This window comes from Myxocyprinus asiaticus, chromosome 5 (assembly GCF_019703515.2).
Source record: "Myxocyprinus asiaticus isolate MX2 ecotype Aquarium Trade chromosome 5, UBuf_Myxa_2, whole genome shotgun sequence".
NCBI lineage: Eukaryota > Metazoa > Chordata > Actinopteri > Cypriniformes > Catostomidae > Myxocyprinus > Myxocyprinus asiaticus.
In genome coordinates this window covers 21187762-21207126 of record NC_059348.1, presented here as the reverse complement: position 1 = coordinate 21207126, position 19365 = coordinate 21187762, and the positions used below count along the sequence as shown (strand labels likewise).

General features: G+C 36.6%; 2 protein-coding genes and 1 long non-coding RNA gene across 7 annotated transcripts in view; 1 reads left to right on the top strand and 2 right to left on the bottom strand.

Annotated features, from left to right (window-relative positions):
* LOC127441270 (uncharacterized) overlaps window positions 1-4544 on the bottom strand; it is a 30215-nt gene extending 25671 nt beyond the window's left edge. The window contains exon 1 of the long non-coding RNA XR_007897277.1: window positions 4396-4544. This is a non-coding gene — a long non-coding RNA (uncharacterized LOC127441270). The remainder of the gene's footprint in view (window positions 1-4395) is intronic.
* LOC127441255 (LIM/homeobox protein Lhx8-like) lies at window positions 3710-8727 on the top strand. 4 transcript variants are annotated; one of them, XM_051698445.1, is made up of 8 exons: window positions 3710-3848; window positions 4894-5034; window positions 5269-5390; window positions 6150-6370; window positions 6581-6684; window positions 6848-6943; window positions 7866-8049; window positions 8287-8727. In XM_051698445.1, exons 1-8 carry the CDS (start codon window positions 3795-3797, stop codon window positions 8361-8363), a joined length of 999 nt encoding a protein of 332 aa, XP_051554405.1. In that variant the 5' UTR covers window positions 3710-3794; the 3' UTR covers window positions 8364-8727. The 4 variants fall into 4 exon arrangements, with proteins under 4 accessions (XP_051554405.1, XP_051554404.1, XP_051554406.1 ...); XM_051698444.1 differs by lacking the exon at window positions 3710-3848 and adding an exon at window positions 4459-4670; XM_051698446.1 differs by lacking the exon at window positions 3710-3848 and adding an exon at window positions 4459-4670 and having other exon boundaries at window positions 7866-8115.
* Window positions 8728-11814: 3087 nt separating this feature from the next.
* LOC127441241 (choline transporter-like protein 5-A) overlaps window positions 11815-19365 on the bottom strand; it is a 108501-nt gene continuing 100950 nt past the window's right edge. For both annotated transcript variants that reach the window (XM_051698412.1, XM_051698413.1), the window contains 13 exons: window positions 19119-19231; window positions 18787-18918; window positions 18597-18696; window positions 18392-18484; window positions 17783-17870; window positions 16366-16628; window positions 16140-16234; window positions 15783-15886; window positions 15568-15641; window positions 15413-15483; window positions 14267-14355; window positions 14053-14137; window positions 11815-13056 (listed from right to left, as the gene is read on the bottom strand). In XM_051698412.1, the coding sequence (XP_051554372.1) occupies window positions 12944-13056; window positions 14053-14137; window positions 14267-14355; window positions 15413-15483; window positions 15568-15641; window positions 15783-15886; window positions 16140-16234; window positions 16366-16628; window positions 17783-17870; window positions 18392-18484; window positions 18597-18696; window positions 18787-18918; window positions 19119-19231 (1420 nt within the window). In that variant the 3' untranslated portion in view covers window positions 11815-12943. The remainder of the gene's footprint in view (window positions 13057-14052; window positions 14138-14266; window positions 14356-15412; window positions 15484-15567; window positions 15642-15782; window positions 15887-16139; window positions 16235-16365; window positions 16629-17782; window positions 17871-18391; window positions 18485-18596; window positions 18697-18786; window positions 18919-19118; window positions 19232-19365) is intronic.

The following is a 19365-nucleotide window of genomic DNA, read 5'->3' as shown; positions in this document are numbered from 1 at the left end:
TTCTCTAATAATTTTGCATCAATGTGGATTATGTCCTTCAAATTTTCCACACACAGAGATTATGCTAATGTGAAAGTACACACTGATAATGACATTTCAAATTGGCATGAGAAGGGAAATATTCACATTGTTACAACTGTACTGTTATTACTGTAATAGGTCAACCCTGCTGGCATTCTCTAATCGGGGTCTCTTTTCAAACATGTTGGGTCACGAATTTACATATTGCCCTTAAGATGCAAAAAAAAAATATTTATATATATAAAAAAAAAAGAAAAAGAAAAAAAAAAGAAGGCTAGATCATTTTGTCATTCATTGTTGAGTCCTGTGGAGTGGCTCACAAAATCCATTTCTAATTGGACAATCTCTTGGGGATCCTTGAATACGTTGCTAATCAGGACCACAATATGAAGTAAATAAGACACTTTGAAGCCTTCTTGTCAATTTCATTCCATGTCCATTTGTCAACTACCTCTTTGCAGATATAATCAACAGTCAAATGTATAATATAATTAGTATTATCTTTAGCTGAATTGATAAAACATGGAACTAACAATGCCAAGGTCATGGGTTCAAATTCGAGGGAATGCACTGACTAATAAAATGTATCTGTTGAAAGCACTTTGGATCAAAGCATTTGCAAAGGGTGTTAATATAAACATAAATCTGGTCCTTTACAAATGATAATTGAATGTGGTTATGATCTGGAATGATTACCAGAAAAATTAAAGAAGAAATTATTTACATTAGGCCTATATTGAAGGCAGTTCTTGAAATGATATAGCAGGAAATGATTAAAGTCAGGTATTGTGGTATTAACAAGCATGATGAATGATCCTTGCATTGTTTTAGGACTACCGCTAAAATCATGATGCACCGTTGGCTCAGTACATTTCCCCCATCTCTAACATTTTCTGCACGGGCCTCAGTGTCTAGAGACTTACTGTGCTGTCACACATCTGCCAAAGGGGCTTTCTCTTCCTGCATTGGCTACATAGATTCAATGACAGCAGAACTGGTCAGGAAACATGACCACAGCACTCTCCGTTCAACCTGTCAGACCCCATTTACTCAAAGTCAAGGAGCTCTGAGACCCCTCACCTCCCAGACCCTCAGTGTCATGTTACAGCATGAGCATACACCCCCTCACTTCAGATCTCAACTTCATGAATTAAAGTTAATGAATAAAAGAAAGGCTCTCTCATTGTGCAATGAATGAAACAAGATGTTTTTCTTTTTCTTTGGGATCTACTTATTCTAGAGGGCAGCTTTTTTCTTTGCATTGCAGAGACAAGTACAAGGATGCCCCAATTATTATTTTTATCTTCAAGTTCATGAATAATGATAAGGATATATTTATTCTACAGGGAAAAGCCCAGCTAGATTTGAGCAGGATGACTGCCATGCATTAAAAAAATAAAAATAAAAAAAGATTTATGGGAACAGAATTAGCTGGTTGCCGCATAAACCACATGTGGGTGGAAGGAGGGCCAAGAAATATAACACAGAGATCTCCCACTCATTTCACTATGACTGTTCTGCGCTGTCTCTAAGCAAGGAAAACCTGAAGAACACACTTCAGATTAAATTTTTTTTGGCTTGCATGGACAGAGGGCATCCTGGTATTTTTGTAAGTGTATGGATGAAAATGTTAAGAGATTGTGGCGAGGCCTTGCAGAAAGGTGACTCTGGCTACCTCAAATAGCAAATAGTGACTGCAAAGGCTATCTATTTTCACATTAAGATTCATCCTTCACCCTGATGATGTATTTGTTTTTAAATGAAAGCATTCATGCATTTATGGTGAGGGACTGAAGGCATAACGTATGTCCACTGCGAATGAGAAACAAACAAACATTGCAAGCAAAGAAACAGAAAAATAAGCACAAAATGAATAAAGCAAAACTGAGAGAAAGAGAGAGACAAATAATAAATCACAACTACATAATTTCAGCCAGTGATGTAATACATTTTAGCTCATATTAAAAAAAATAAAAAATAAAATAAAATAATCTCATTGTATATCACATATTGGCCACCCTCACAGCTCTGTTAGCGGTCATGTCAACATCAAACTTTTTTATGCAATAACAAAAATAAATCACACAGTGGTGCTTGCTCATTTGACAGTATGCTAAATACACACAAAGAGAGAAAGTGTCCCCGAGGAGGAAACATATATACAAAATCTGCTCCAGTCAAAAGCGACTCAAAGTAAAAAGGTCACCCTCTTTGACTTGACTGACACCTCTCACATATCCCAGACTGCCTTACGTCAAACAAACCAATCCAAATAGGCAAGAATAAATCAGTGCGGATGCTGATATTATTGTTCTTGTAATTAAGACGTCAGCGTCTGTTAAAATGCGGATATAGGCCTATGAGCTGCCTGAAATTAAATCAATTCCGTTTGTTTGAATTATCTCGCTATAGACATTTCATTAAATAAGTCCCAAATGATGTCAGTTCATTCCAGTGGTGGACAATGTGGATATACATGAATGATTTAAAAACTACATAGCTAAACCTTTTTTAAATGAGTTTAAATGTATTACTAAATACGGGTTCAGGCCCATATTTGCAACTTAGATAACATCTAATTTTTATTTTTATTTTTAAATCGGACAATTGATAGCATTAATTATTTGTCAACATATAAATTGTTCTTTCACTTAGCTCGTTTATTATTTGATAATTTGTTTTATATTTTATAATTAATAAAAGGTCGGAAATAGGGAGATAAATATCAGTTATTATAACGGTTTATTAATTCTGAAGCGACATTTAAAGCAACATGACGCAGTAAATGAAATTCGTTTGGAAATTGCTGTCCAATTATATCATTAGGAAAAAATAAATAATCGAATTCAACCGATATAAATAAAAATAAAATATACAATAAAACGATAAAAAAATAATAAACAATCAAAACCCGACACTTAAAAAACAGAATAGCCTCTTTGCAATTATTTGAAAGCGTTCGAGCATTTCCTAAAGATGAAACACGTTGAATTATTTCTACAAAATCGAAATTAATCATTACAATGTCATAAACTGACATCTGAGAAATTGCGATTTTTTTTTTTGTTTTTTGTTTTTTTGTGCATAATTATTTTTAAACCCAATGTGCTGATGAAAAGAAATCAGTAGCTAATCAGGCATGCAAAATGTCAAACCTGTCCAACAGTACGTGCAAACACCCAAACTACAATAATACAAACAAAAACTGTATTGTTTGTAAACATTTTTGGTATTACTGATTTTAACATGACAGACCTTTCAGAGGGCCAACACAAGGTTATGTTCCGAGTTAACCTATGACAAAGCAATAAAGGTAAAACAATGGTAGTTGTAAAATAAATTTTTAATGCAAAGACATAATTTCCATGTTTAATGATGCGCTCCTATATAAACTTTCCCATAGCAGCAGAGGATGCAAGCTGAATTACAGCCTAATGCAATGTGTAGCCTGTTTGTCGACCTAATTTTTGTTTCCAAATTCTTTTATTTTATTTTATTTTATTTCTTTTTTAAGAAAATTATGGTGTATTCTTGATTCAACAAATATTAAGCGGTTTAAAGTTTGTTTACAGGTCTGTTTTTCATGCAACTCACAGTCCAAATAAAAGGCGTGTGTAAATGTGACAGGGAGGTGCGGTCATGGGAGTGAGAAAATGCGAGGAAAAGTTCCACCCTCACTAAGTTAAAACATGGTCACGACGTGCATTCATCTACAGGCACCCTATGGATTAATTCTCGCAGAATACGAGATCTGAGAGTGAATATACTGGACAATGTACTGGAAAAATGAACAAACAACATCGAAAGAGAGCCCTGGCAAGAACACCGTAAGTGAAGTGAAATCTGTCTTATCTTCTATTTATTAGATTTGTTTTTTAATCTCTGTTATTTTACTTTTTTCATTGTTATATTAATAAAGAACGCATTGTAAGCGCTCTGTCTTTTTTGTATTATTAAGAAGAGTTGCAATAATAATAGTCTATGCAAGCCCAAAACAGTGACAAAACTCAAGAGCAAATGCCGCAGACACAATTTCAGAGTTTTGTTTTACATCACTCACTAAAGTATATTTACTATGCAACTATTTATCAACGCTGCCTGAAACAGCGATCACTTCTCCGAGTGTGAATTACGGCACCATCCTCAGCTGTGCCTCAGGCAACGCCTGTGTGCAATCAATATAAATTGACTGATCGGGTTTTGTTTGCTTCTTTTCCAAGGAGACAGTTGACTCTTTAAATTTGAGTTTGGAAATAGTTTCAAAGCTTTTTCACGTTGTTTTTAAAAGACGCATTTTTTCCCGCAATGAGTTAAAACATCGACATATGAGGGCAAAAGAGCTCTTGAAAGCGGAAGAAAAGCATGTGACATTACCTGAAGCGTCTTGGCGCTTGAAATGAAGAGGATGACGCTTATGTGTTTCGGTAACACCGCAAGCTGCCGTGCAGACGCACAGTGAGGTTACCATGGGAAAAAAAATGACGAGTGGCCGTTAATGGTTCGCTCGAGCGCGGAAGTTAAAAGGCGGCGGAGTTGACGAGCGCTCGCGACTCGTGTGTGTGTGTATTTGTGTTGTGCTCGTCATGCCTGGAGATTCAGTCCTCTGCACACCTCGCGCCACACGAGCGCCTCCGGAAACAAACGAAGAGGTATTTAATAATGATACACCTTTCAATGAATCGTGGATTTAGGGGATTCGATTTTTCTTTTTATTTATAAATATTATAAATTATTACTGAAGGGATTCGGAAGGGCCATTTAAATTTAGGAGCTTACCTGTAGGATAATAAAAAAATAAAAAATAAAAAGTATATATCTTTAGTGTTTTTTGTTTTTGTTTTTTTTTTTAATTTTGTAGTAATTTTTTTAAAGGCTAAAACTCAGGAGCTGTTTGAAGAAGTATCGTGTTCGTCGTCGTCGTCTCTGTCGCCCAGCTCTTCACCTCATGCCATGACAGAAAAAGCCATCTGTACCAGCTGTGGCACTGAGATAGTCGACAAATATCTGCTCAAGGTAAATATAAAAATTATTTTCCAAATGTTCAACAACGGAAACTAACTTTGACGTTTCTTTCAAACGAGTAAGCTATCGTGTTACTGAATTGACGCACAATTTCTGACACCAGCATGCTGGGTATTAAATTACGAGTTTAACAGGAATACTTTATTTATTTTTTTAAATCGACGCAACGCAAATATTGCTTTCACAAACGTAAAAAAAATTGTGTGTTTTGGTTTTACACCTCAGGTGAACGACATGTGCTGGCACGTGAGATGCCTGTCGTGCAGCGTGTGCCAAACATCTCTGGGCAGACACATCAGCTGTTATATAAAAGAGAGAGAGATATTCTGCAAATTGGATTACTTCAGGTAATGAGCAGAATACTTGCTGACTATCTATTTAGGGGAAGTGATGTGTAACCTCGAAGAACGTTAGAAGTGCTTCAGCTGTCAGTCGATTTGCGTGACGATGTGCAACCATGACTTCCTTTTCAGTGCATGAGCTTTTCAGATTTTATTTTTCGGATTACAAAGTAGACTATGTTTGCATATTTTCCATACTAATAACACCTGCATTTTATGAAGGTGATCAATTATTAATGGTTTCACCCAGACTTTTTGGGTGAATGCAAGCAATTTGTAACACTTATTTCCTCTCTTTTACTCTGTATAGTGATGACTTTAAAAAATGGTATTGTGAGAGAGGCTGTTACATGCCCAGTTAAGGGGCTAAGACATTTGGCATCATATTTTAAAACTATGCTAATGACAGATTACTAGAAAGTGACCCTCCTGACTGTTCACCCTACATCTTCATTTGCTGCATTTGGCAGGTGCTTTTTTTTCCGACATGCAGTGCGCTTTGTTTGCATGGCATTGCTGTTGCTAGCAACATTGACATTGCATTATATTTTGTTTTTCCTTCCTCATTTTACCCCCTCCCTTAACTAAATTTTAGCTGGATAATTGTGAACCAGTGTTTTCATTCCATCTCTGTGGTTTTTCATGGTGTGCCATTTGTCTGCCAACACTTGCTGTTAGCCTCACTTAAAAAAAAAAAAATAGTGAGACAAAAGCTTGTTTACCTTCAAAGGATGGAAGTTCTTATAAAAGATTTGTTTCCCACAGGAAATACGGGACACGTTGCGCTCATTGTGGCAGGAACATACATTCTAATGACTGGGTCCGTAGAGCAAAAGGGAACACCTACCACCTGGCTTGTTTCGCCTGTTTCTCCTGTAAGAGACAGCTGTCCACAGGAGAAGAGTTTGCCTTGGTGGATGAGAGAGTTCTGTGTCGAGTGCACTATGATTGCATGCTGGACAACCTGAAACGGGCCATGGAGAATGGTTAGAATCTGCATGGATTTGTGCACTTTGCACATTGTGACGCTCTTGCGAAATTGCCGATCTCTCTTCATCTCCAGTCGACCTGTCAGTGGTTTAAAATGAACATGCTGTCATCTTCTAGTTCTTGCTGCATTCATTCACCTCGTATGAAACGGCTGCTTTGCTTTGTCCTGCTACATCTTAGTCTGTGTCTTTTGTCCTTTGCTGTAGGAAAAGGAGTGAATGTTGAGAGAGCTGTTCCCTCGGAGCAGGAAGTGAATCAACCTAAGCCGGCCAAGAGGGCACGCACCAGTTTCACAGCTGACCAGCTTCAGGTTAATTCTGAATTTCTTGTTTTTGGGTTGTCTATATTGCCAGATGTATTTAAAAACTTGGCTTTTGTATTGGCTGCTCCAGGTGTGTTGGATGTAGTAAGTTTTCATCAATTGTATGCATCAATTGTGTACAGGGGGATTTATTTATTTTTTTCCTTGTCAGGTAATGCAAGCCCAGTTTGCTCAGGACAACAATCCAGATGCCCAGACTTTACAAAAGTTGGCAGAAAGAACCGGTCTTAGCCGGAGGGTTATTCAGGTATAATGCAATTTGTGTGTTATGAAGTCTTTAAGACTGCTTAATTTCTTGTTTTGTTCCATGAATGTACTTCTAATTTAAGTTTTTTTTTTGCATTGTGTTCATTGCTAAAATTTTTTTACGTATAGTAAATATTTACGTATTTTTCTCCCCAGTTGGGAATTGGGCATTCCAAATGTGCTTTAAGTCCTCGTGGTGGCGTAGTTATTCGCCTCAATCCGGGTGGCGGATGATGAATCTCAGTTGCCTCCGCGTCTGAGACCGTCAGGCACTATCACGTGTTTTATCACGTGGCTTGTTGAGCGTGTTACCGCGGTGACCTAGCGTGTGTGGAGGTTTCATGCTATTCTCCGCGCCATCCACACACCACGGGCCCCACTGAGAGCGAGAACCACATTATAGCGACCACGAGGAGGTTAACCCAGCGTGACTGTACCTACCCTAGCAACCGGGCCAATTTGGTTGCTTGGGAAGCCTGACTGGAGTCACTCAGCATGCCCTGGATTCGAACTTGCGACTCCGGGTGTGGTAGTCAGCGTCTTTACTTGCGGAGATACCCAGGCCCCCTAAAGTGCAGAATGTTATAGTTTGGTACAAATACGAAAATGCAAGCAGAGGTGTTTTTTTTTCTCTTTGCCATCAAATGCCTAAAAGGACACTCCAAGATTGCACAAGTTTTCAATCTCGGATGAAGACCCTCCATTATGTGTCTCATGCCAGAAGCATATTTGATTGGATTGTCATTCCTAAATCAGTTTGTTTTATTTTACATCTAAATGGATTTTATATATATATATATATATTTTTTTTTTTTTTAAATTGCTATACTTGCGTGTTTTAACTTGTTTATCACCATAAAAATAGCCATGGAAGCTGGCAAGGTGTTAAATCACTATCTAACAATCATCTGTCTGCTGCTCAGGTTTGGTTCCAGAACTGTCGAGCTCGTCATAAGAAGCATGTGAGCCCAAATCACTCGTCCACTGGACCAGTGTCATCTCTGCAGCCTGCCAGACTCTCTCCGCCTCTAATAGATGACCTTCAGTACACTGCTTTCGCCCCTGTGGACACTCCTATGCTCACTGCTCTACACTCCTATATGGATGGTACTTTATGCTCTGATGGGATATTACTGTACCACTGATTCAGTGTATGGGGCTTGATTAGTTACGGTGAATATCCTACTTGTACTGTATCTGCACGTACTGTAGCTATACATAAATGTATGCTTATCCACAGAAACCTAGTCAGGACTGATCTGTGTGGTGAATGAGCTTTTTAACATTGGTGTTTTTAAATCTGTGCATAAATGCTGACTAAATCTAAGATTTTTATCTCTGTAGTCCACTCTCCAACTTCACTGGTGTTGCAGCCTCTCTTGTCTCACTCGATGACACAGCTGCCCATCAGCCATGCCTAAGACGCCCACTGCGACCATGCTGTCAGTCAGGTCAGAGTCCAGAGGACGGGATGGGAAATATTCACTCTATTGATTGAGTCTTGAACCAGACCCATGCTACTCTTTCATGGGCACTTACTGAAGGATATCTATCTTGCAATGATCTAAAAAGAAAACATTTCAACTTATTGTGAAAAGAGCCTGAAGTTTTTGTTTAATATATATATATATATATTATATATGGAATATATATAATGTGATGGAATAAGTGGCATTTAATTTATTTCTTGTATGTGACTGAGCACTTTGTTTTAAAATAAATTTACTATGGAGTTCTTAAGTTTCTGGGTAAGCGCACAGTTTTTGTTTGTTTGATGGTTCTAAAACTTGGAAGCTGTAGAAAAGCAAATAAAATCGGAATATCCACAGGTCTGAGAAGTGATTTGCCTGTAGTGGTGATCTATTTTAAGTGTGGTGTGTTTTTTTTTTTTTTTTTTATTTTTTTTATTTTTTTTTATAAACAGTCCTTAGCAATTCTTTTGGGGTTGTATAAGAGGTTTATGTAAAATTGTCTTAAAGCATTATTCCATGGAGTCTAAGTTTGGTTGAGACACTAGAGCCATATTTTGCATGTGGTAAATGGTAATGGCAAAGCTCTCTTACCAGCAAGATTTAAGCAATAAACTAAATAGGTGATTGTGATGCCATTTGCAATTTTATGTAGATTCTTGAGAACTGTGAAGGGGGGAGGTTGTTTTGAAAATGCGAACCAAACTGTTCAAGATCCACACATTACTTTGTCATTACAATACTTCACAAATTAGTTTCTGTTTGACGGACTGTGTTGTATTGAATTCTTATTTGTGAAATGGCTGTGTAAAACTCACAATTTTAAGCACAGATATTGTACTTTAAGGTCCATGGGAGATTAAGGGATTGTTTAACCAAAAAAAAAAATGTACTCTTTCTGAACCTGTACATAAGGTCAGTCCCATTCACTTTCATTGTATGGAAAAAGCTTAATTTTTCAAAACGACTTGCTCATTAATCATGATGATTGCCGTTTATTTCCCCCTGTGAGTCCCTTTCCTGTGAGTCTTGCTGAGGATTTTTCTTCATGAGCTGGTTGTATAAAATGGTCTTGCAGCTGATCCGTCGTTCTTCTCCAGATCTAGAGCTGCAAGAAGTCATGAGGGTGACTAAAATGTGTGTGGGGTTGTGCAGCATGGTCTTGGCTTTTAACTGGTTACACAAACTAAGGGTGATTTCTACTGACTCTTAGTTACTCAAATACATTTGTTACTGTAACAATATTCCTTAAGGGTTAAGTGTATAGCCAGCTAATGGTTTCAGATGAGAGACGTGGATAACGTTTTTGAAATTACAGGGGTGTTGAAGTTTTAATGCATCTTAATGGCAGTTTAATAGAGGGAATTAAGCTGGGAAGTAACATGTTTATTAGTGTGAGATTCGTCACAGCTGTGCTGTTTAGTTTGACAACACCAGGTAAAAAAAAAAAAAAAAATGGCCTTTTATGAAAAATCCCCAATTTTTAATGTTGAAGTGAAATTGCTAAGTAAAAATGGCTATGCAGTTTTCTTTCACGTTTTTATTCATTTGCATATAAAAATCACAATTTCACTTTGTGGTACAAAAAGTACAAATGCAATACATTTCTAATCCCAGAACAATACAAAAATGTTTTAATTCAGGATTATAAAACGGTAGCACTTTAAACTGTATCTCACAAATGAGCCTAAATATCTTGACAACTTTGAGAGACTGTAAAAAGCATAGCAACATTTTTCCCTTTCTAGCTACAAATTATTCTCAAATCCAGGAAAATAAAAACCTAAAATGTTACTGATTTGGTACTACTTCAGGAAATCCATGATGTTACAGCTGTGTTTACTCTGAATGAATCGCACTGAAAGCAGCACGTTAGAAACGCTATTGTCCTTCTCTAAGCCGGATCACGCACAATGACTTTAAACAAAAAAAAAATATATATTGAAAGCCCTTTGCTGATTTCAGATAGTGCTTAATATCTTTAAAGGAATATTCTGGGTTGAATAATAAAAGTTACGCTCAAATGACAGCATCTGTGGCATAATGTCATTTTTCACAAAAATTAATTTCAACTCTCCTTTTTGTTGTTCCTCTAAATAAAAGCAAAAATCAAGGTTACAGTGAGGGACTTATAGTGGAAGTGAATGGGGCCAATTTTTGGAGAAATGGGAAGCCTATAATTTTATAAAAGCACTTTAATTCCTCTGTAAAAAAAAAAAAAAAAGAAAAAACTGCATTATTTGAGCTAAGTTGTTTAAATCGATGTTTTTGCGGTCATTTTAGGGTTTGTTGAAATTACATCTTTATGGCAAAGAAATTGTAAAATTGGCTATAACTTCACACAGAAAAGGATGGTAAGTGATTTTATCACACTAAAATCATGTTTACACGCATATTGTTTAGGTCTTATGGCTATACTTTTGAAATAGCGAGGATTTTAATGTTTACGGATTGGCCCCATTCACTTCTGTTGTAAGTGCTTCACTGTAACCCAGATTTTTGCTTTTTTCTTTTAAAGAAAAGGAGGGACAGTCAAAATTATTATTATTACTGTTTTTTTTTTTTTTTTTTGTGGTAATAAATATTATGCCATGAATGCTGTGATTGAGCTTAACTAGAACCTGGAATATTCCTTCAACACCTGAGACCTGATCTGTTGATGTTTGTATTTTGAGCTGAAAAACTTGACATGCACTAAGCTACTGTGTATACACTATTTCAAAACACACTGGCACAACACACACACTGATGTGTTCATTATTTACATGTGAGTAAATCAAACCAATGTCTGTGTTTTATTATGATAATTTAAGAAATGTTCAGTAATTATCAACAACATTTTAACAAAGAGCTGCACAAGAACAGCTCCAGGAAAGAGTTGTGCTACCCATAATGACAGAAGTATATTTGCCTCCTATTCAGAGGAATATTTCTTTCAGTTACTCTGAATCAGAGAGATATGATCTTATAAATGAGCTTTGAAGTTGGACTCCTTCGGCCAACATTCCTAACATATGATTGAGAATTATTTTGAACTGATCTGGAAGACTATATCATACAGCATTGTGATGTGTTGTACACTTATCTTTCAACTAAGTGATATGAAGTCGAAGAAAACCAGGCACTGAGATAAAAGAAAACATAATGTTGTTACATTTGTGAAATACTTATAATGGCTCTCGGGATGCATATAAGGTACATGATCTGTGTTCTTTCATGCCCAGTTTATCCTTTTGATAAGCAGTTGTGCCACTGCGATAGAAGAATAATTGTTATCGCTTGTCATCTCACCATCATAGCTGCAATGCTGAATGTCTTACAATTGAATCTTTTTTTTGAAAACTACATCAATAAATACTGATATTCATAGGCTGAATATAATAAAAACCAGAACTTGCAGAAATCAAAGAGCAAAAATGGTTTTATCATGTTAAACACAAATGCCTCAATATATGTATATGGCAGACAGGATGTTCCAAGCTTCTTGGAGAACGTGCCACAGTTCTTCTGTCTATTTAGGCTGTCTCAATTGCTTCTGTCTCTTCATATAATCCCAGACTGACTCAATGTTGTGATCTTGGCTCTGTGGGGGCCATGCCATCTGTTGTAGGGCTCCTTGTTCATCTTCTATTCAGTTTTATTTGCAAAGGGAATGTTGAAATCTAAACTGGATATTTCCTAAGGATGCACTAAAAGCAGAATATATAAAATAACCATCTGAAGACAAATGTTTTTGTGAAAAATATGTGCCTAAGACTTTTGACACTACTACATACTGTATACAGTATATATCAGAATCAGATCTGTGTGTGTGTGTGTATATATATATATATATATATATATATATATATATATATATATATATATATATATATATATATATATATAGCAATATGCTAATTGTTTTGAAGGGGAAGGACAATATTAGTACCTTCATAATACTGTGATGCAGATATTTTCAGTTCCAAGGCCTCTCTTTACAATGCTCAAGAGTCAATGCCATTTTATTCTCAGATTAGGATTTATCAGTGGCTGTAAAACCAGCCCAAATTATATGAGAGGAGTTTTGGAAAGCAAACATGTATAACTTTTCCCATTATCTTCCAGGTTCTCTACTCTCAAGTTCATGATCACTAAAAGTTTCTTTAACTGGTCATTGATGCCAAATCTCCAAGGAGTCCAAACGCAGGCATCTTTTAACGTGTCAGTCATTGACCGATTAATAATTTTACTGCTCCAACAGTCACAGAATAAGGCAGCAGTCAGCATTAATAGGCAAATGTGTTAGTATGCATTGTAGGGTCTGTATCAGAAAGGCCAAAGCTCTGTGTCCTGGATAAGTGGCTGTTACAGTGCAGAGAGTCTTTGGTCTCTTTTCTTGAGGTGGAAAGTCTCGTCACTGCTTCCCTTAATTCTCAGCTTCCGTTATAAACGTTTTGTAGCCATAGTCCATTTCAGCCAATATGTAAGTTAATGCATGCTAAGTATTTACATTGAGTAAAGATGTTTGCATGTGTCAGGTTTGGAGAGCATTATCCTCGTGACTTTCTGGGGCTCTGTTCGGCTCTTCCCAGAATTCTTTTTAGGCCAGGAGACATGAGGAAAGGCTTGGCTGGTGTCCCATCATTTCTCTCTAAGTCTTCGCCTGAGAATGCCACACAGCGATTGAGAAGAAAACAGTGAGAGGTTACAGTGCCATAGGGAATCAAATGTTTAAAACTGAAATAGAAGTCTTCAGCTTAGAGAATGCAGCTGTATTAGTCAGAAATATTCATGCACAAAGAGAGAAAGGCAACAGGCAGTGTATTTCAAGCAGGATGACTTTTTAAACAGAGAATCTTGAAAACAAATCACTAGAACAACTTAAAGGTAGTTCACCCAAAAATGAAAATTCTATCATCCTTTGCTATTTTTATGTCATTCCAAAACCATGTAACTTTCTTTCATAGAACATGGACTGATGATGTTACTTTTATGATGATAAAAGTAGTACATTGGATTTGTGAGCTAAATTTAAAGTCTTTTGAAGCCATCCAAGAGCTTTATTTGAGAAACACACTGACATTAAATTGCATTTCACTGAAAATCTTCCCATCCGCCACAGCTCTCACATCTCATTCTGTAAAAACATGTCATTCCAGGTTTGATGTCAATGATGTCAAACATTATTGGTTCTTGCATGTCTTATAACCAAACGTGTGGCAGTTTGAATATGAAGAAGAGCTGTGGTGGAGGAGATTGTCAGTGAATAATGGCTTAAATTTTGGTCTGTTGCTCACACAAAGCAATCATATGTCTGCAGAAGACTTGGAATGTAGTGCACGAGTTGTATGGACTACTTTTATGGTGCCTTTTTTTGTCATTTATGGAGCTTGACACCTCCCAATCACCTTTGGAAAAGAGCACATTTTCCAAATGTATCATTTTGTGTTCTGTAGAAGAAAAAAGTAATACTGGTTTGGAACGACATGAGTGAGTTAACGACAATAGAATTTGCACAATGAAGGAGCTTGTTGTCATTATTCTGTTTAAATTCATAATTTAATTTTATTAATATATTTACTCAAGCCCTGCGATTCCTGACACTTAATATTATTGTATATAGTATAAACTCAGAGGGGATGATAGTTGGAAAACTTACAGAAACAAAGGAACAAGGTGTCCACACACATTGCATAGACGCTGAAGAAGTTGTGTGCAATCAAGTAGGAGCCGAATATTACTGTCTGTCAAAGAGAAAGAGAATTGACAGTAAAAAAAAAAAAAAAACAACAACAAAAAAAAAATCTGAGCAAAGAACTAGTTCAAATCTAAAAAAACTATCATAATATAAATATGAAAAGATATTTTCTCACCAAGAGAGGCACGCAGTAGTAATTCAACACCGGAACTTCCTCTTGGATGATGGGTATCTTGCGTGTAAAGAGGAGGAAGGCAATAACACCTGCAAACAATAATTGATTGACCGCTAAACCACAATCCTCAGTAGACTACAGTGTGATATACTGTTACACTCTCACACCCTCTTGTGGTCAATGTAACACTGTAACCATGACCACAAGAACCATGCCAATAGCAGCTGTACCGCTAATCACAATACCCTTATGTGCTTGTGACTGCCTGAGACAGCATATAAGAAAAAAAAAAAAAAGCAAAAGTGTTCAGATTTTGCACTGCTACAGTTGTAAGTAAAATACCTAGGGATTTAAAGTAATAGTTCACCTAAAAATGAAATTCTGTCATCATTTACTCACCCTCAAGTTGTTCTGAAGGCGTATGATTTTCTTTTTATTTGAAACACAAAAAGAGAAGTTTAGCAAAATGTTAACGCCGCTCTTTTCCATACAATGAAAGCATATAGAGACTATGGGTTGTCAAACTCCAAAAAGGACAAAAAGTAGTCCATATCTCTTGTGTTACATTCCAAGTCTTCTAAAGCTATATGCATGCTTTGTGTGGGGAACAAACCAAAATTCAAGTTGTTCTTCATTGATATTCTTTTACATAATCATGCATAAATCACACTTTCACATATTTAAACTTGCCTAGTTGCGTTCAGTCACAAGTCAGCCAGTGCTGTTTGGCATCAGTCATGTTTACATTTGAATATATGTGAACATGAATGAGATTCGAGAGCCACAGCAGAGGATTTTCAATGAATAATGGCTTAAATTTTGGTCTGTTCCTTACAAAACACTATCTTACAACTTCAGTAGACTAGAATATAGCACACGAGTCTTTTATGCTTCTTTTTTTGTCCTTTTGGAGCTTGACAGCATGTAGTCAAAGTTTACCTTCATTGTATGGAAAACAGAGGTGTCAACATACAGTAGTGCTAAGTAACTCCTTTTGCGTTCCACAGAGGAAAGAAAATCATACGGGTTGGGAGCAACATGAGGATGAGTAAATGATTACAGAATTTTCATTTCTGGGTGAACTAAACCTTCAAAGTCAAATGACATGAATTATAAAAAGCGCTTCGACAGGAGGTCAACACTCACCAACACTCCCTGCTATCAATAGTTTCCCCAGGAAGAGCAGGAAGTCTGTTACTTTGTCCAATACTGCCACCCTGCGGTGGAAGAGAGGAACTTGAGTTAGATGATGGCCAGTGCTGATAGTCCCTCGGCCCATATGCTACTATATGTATTCTCACCTTACTAAATTTCTCATCAATAAACAGAAGGCTTCCCGCGCTGATGTGCAAAAGTTATTTCCATAAATGGCAATCTAGTGTGAAACGCAAAGTAAATAGTTTCACTGTTTAACCATTATGTAACAGAGTCAAACTACAGTCCATAAAGTGAAATATCCAGCACGTTTTGGATATATTTTTTGTTTATTTGATTGGCTATAATGAGTGTCTCTTACCATTATGTAAGCGTTCCTGTTTATGAAGCGTATAAATCGGTCTAGACACCAGAAGCAGCACTTCAGACAGCAGAGCAGAAAACGTGCAAGCACATTGTGAGCTCCTAAAATAACGAACAAAAAGCAGAGTCAGCACACAGCAAGTGAATAATCAGCTGTTGGGTTTCTCCACGCACACTGAGGACTCCTCTGGCACTCCTGTTGTAATATGGATTTACATTCAATGAATCATCCTTCATCCTTCATCCTCAACAAATTTTCTTTGACAATTATTTTTCAATAATTCTAAAAATGTACAGGCTGAGACTAAGACAAAGACTTTGTCCACTGTCCTTGATCTGATTTGACATCCCCAACCTTTAAGTTTGTGGTCCAAGTATTCCAGAACGACACGGATGAGTTGAACCACAGCTAAAATGAGTGAGCCAAAAGCAAGAGACCCTGTGTGATACCTGCATTCAAGACACACACACACACACACACACACACACACACACAAACACACACACTCATTAATGGCACCACTGAATGTACAGTATGTACATTATTACTTACAAAGTTTTAATCAATGCATTCAGTGTACCTTATGGCCCTGGCAAAAGAGGAGAACACTGGGCAGGGGGGGATGTCTGCAGGTTTCCTCTTGGCCCAGTAATAGGAGGCGAAAGCCCCAGCGATGGTGCACTGTCCCAGAGCGATGCTGAAGTTAACCAGCCAGAGGAAGACCAACAGATTACAAAGCTGGAGGATGAAGATGTAGCGATGGTACAAGCTCTCACCACCGTAAAAAGCAAAAAGACACTGAGCACCCGGACACTGCTTTGTGATGTTAGTTCTGTTGAAATTCTGTTGATATGAAACAAGCACAACAATGCTACATAGTCAGGTTAGTAAGATACTGAAAAAAATATTGTTGTCACTTCACAATGAGTCCCTGAATAGCAGCATTATTGTTTTATTTTGAGATTAGTATATGATAATTATTATTATGAACATTTATATTTTATTCTATTTCTATAGTTTCTATTTTATTTTTACATTAGCCTGGTTCAGTTAAATACTCAAACATTTGGCAAATTCTGTTAAAATCATTCAAATGTTTTTAAAACTAGCCCAAAATGTAAAAATATGCAAACCCGATTAAAAATTTCTCCAATATTGTAAAGTATTATATACATTTTTGTTGTTTTCTGCAGATCTGAAATATTTTTTGTGGGATATCTACAGAATAGAAACTACCACCATCTGTATATCATTCCCATCCCCCCCCCCCCCCCCCATGTAAATCATAACATTTAGCAGTTTCCTATGATTATAATGTTATTTTTACTATTCTAACACATTATTTTGTATTGCACAAGTCTCAAACACTGAACTTTGTATTTAAACCTATAAATGAAATGCTTCTATTTCTTATAAAAAATTATATTATTATATCTCCGAAATATTTTCATCAATATACTATTATATATTTGCCATTTTATATATATATATATATATATATATATATATATATATATATATATATATATATATATATATATATGACCAGGGTCAGAAATTAACTTTTTTGTTTTTTTGTTTTTTTTTGTTTTTTTTACTAAGGGACAATATTTAAAGTCTAATTAGTCTATAGTAAAATTTTTAGCCACATTTTTATTTTTTTAATCTTTATATGGGCATTTAAGAAAAAGAAAAAAACAACAACATAATATGCTGTCCTATTATGTAAATTATTTGAATTTAATCAATTTATAAATATTAATTCATTAAGGGTATTTACTAAACATTTAAATCAGCATCAAATCATATTTTGTGATAGTATGTATTAGGCTTAAAATACAATATAGAAAATAGGAAATATAGAAATATTTATATATAGAGAATATACTGTATAATATCATAAAAAAGGGAATTCATTATGGGGGCATTTTATGCCCTCTACATTTTGAATTTTGGCTGCATTTTGCTTAAAATAATGTAGACTGAAAATATCTCACCTCAGGATTGCAGGTCAGATTGGTGTACTTGCAGCTGGGATGAGGTGATGTGACTTTGTAAACAGCACCACCAGAAGATGCAAGAAAGCTTCAGGTTAAATTAAGGACTAAAAACACACATGCACCACTATTAATCGGTGAGTTAAATATTTTGATGTCCAAAAAGATATATATATATATATATTATTTTTTATTTTATTTTTTTTCAAGGTACCTTAGGTCTCTCCAAGAAAAATGGTACTGATGTGTTCTTATCTACTGCTATCTTTTTATGCCACAGTAAGGTAGGGCACATAATTAACTGCTATAATAGTGCCACCTAGTGGAGATAAAAGCAAACATCCAAGTGCAGACAGAGACAATTATCTGTCTCATCCATTTGAATACTATCCACCTCAGGAGAAGACATGGTCTAGAAAAGTCTTTTGCTTCACTGGTTTTCTTAAAATATATTTATGTCAAATGTCTATTTATCACTTGTACTGCTAGTTTTGTTAAAGATGGACTCGGATGCATTACAAATACACATACGTATGTACTCTGTTTCTTTGGTCCAAGATCAAATCAGTCAGTTTTCTGAGCTCTTAGGCCAGTTATATAGGAGGATACACTGCAGTCATGGCCCAGTAGGAGATACAGATGGCCAGCAGCACAAAGGTGATGATGGGGTAGAAAAGAGAGGACATGATGTAACTGATTGCCCTGCAGAAACATATACACATGGATTGTGAGAGGAGCAGATATTCTCTCTCTGCACATGCATGAAAATCAGAGAGAGAGAGAGAGAGAGAGAGAGAGAGAGAAAGAGACTCACTTGCTGCCCTCTTTGAGCAGAGCAATAGCAATACGAACCCGCTTTCTCAGGAAAACAAGCATTAAGACTATAGAGACTTCCGTCAAACCCAAAGTCACCACTGAGAAGAACAGAAGACAGCAGAGCAAGTGAACAAGGAGTACAACGGAAATCACAGCCACAATGTGCAGTCCCAATATTCATCTCTTACTGAAGACTAGCCAGGTCTGGCTGAGATGAAAGTAAACGTGGAGGTCAGTCTGGAAGCCGATGTCAGAGATAGTGACATCTGCTCCGGGAGTCTCCCTGAGAACTGTGAACTCCCAGAAGCAGTGCCAGATACCTACAAACAAAGAAGAACTTCACAAGACCTAGTCACTGGCTTCTGAAAATCCCTCTGTCAAAACACAATATACATAAGTCTTAAAAGCCATTTGCACTGTTGTTATTGTATGGCTATAGTATTTGCCCCTTTTCTGATGTGTATATTTTTCCTAACTGCATGCTTACAGCTATATAAAACAAACACATATAAAAACTGACCGTAGGCCACAAGCAGGATAACAGCGATGATGATGAACCAGAGGAGGAAGCCAGCAGTGAAACGCAGCAGCAGGATGAAGATCAGGCTGATGACCAGTGCTATGAACAGCCCTCTGTTACACACACACACACACACACACACACACACACACACACACACACACACACACACACACACACACACACACACACACACACACGTTGGTGCAGCTATCATTATGAGGACTCTCCATAGACATAATGATTT

Coding starts and splice junctions, on each gene's coding strand:
- LOC127441255 (XM_051698444.1), top strand. CDS start 4,605: ATGCCTGGAGATTCAGTCCTCTGCACACCTCGCGCCACACGAGCGCCT. Junction 6,371..6,580: donor GAAACGGGCCATGGAGAATG/GTTAGAATCTGC, acceptor CCTTTGCTGTAG/GAAAAGGAGTGAATGTTGAG. Junction 6,685..6,847: donor TCACAGCTGACCAGCTTCAG/GTTAATTCTGAA, acceptor TTTCCTTGTCAG/GTAATGCAAGCCCAGTTTGC.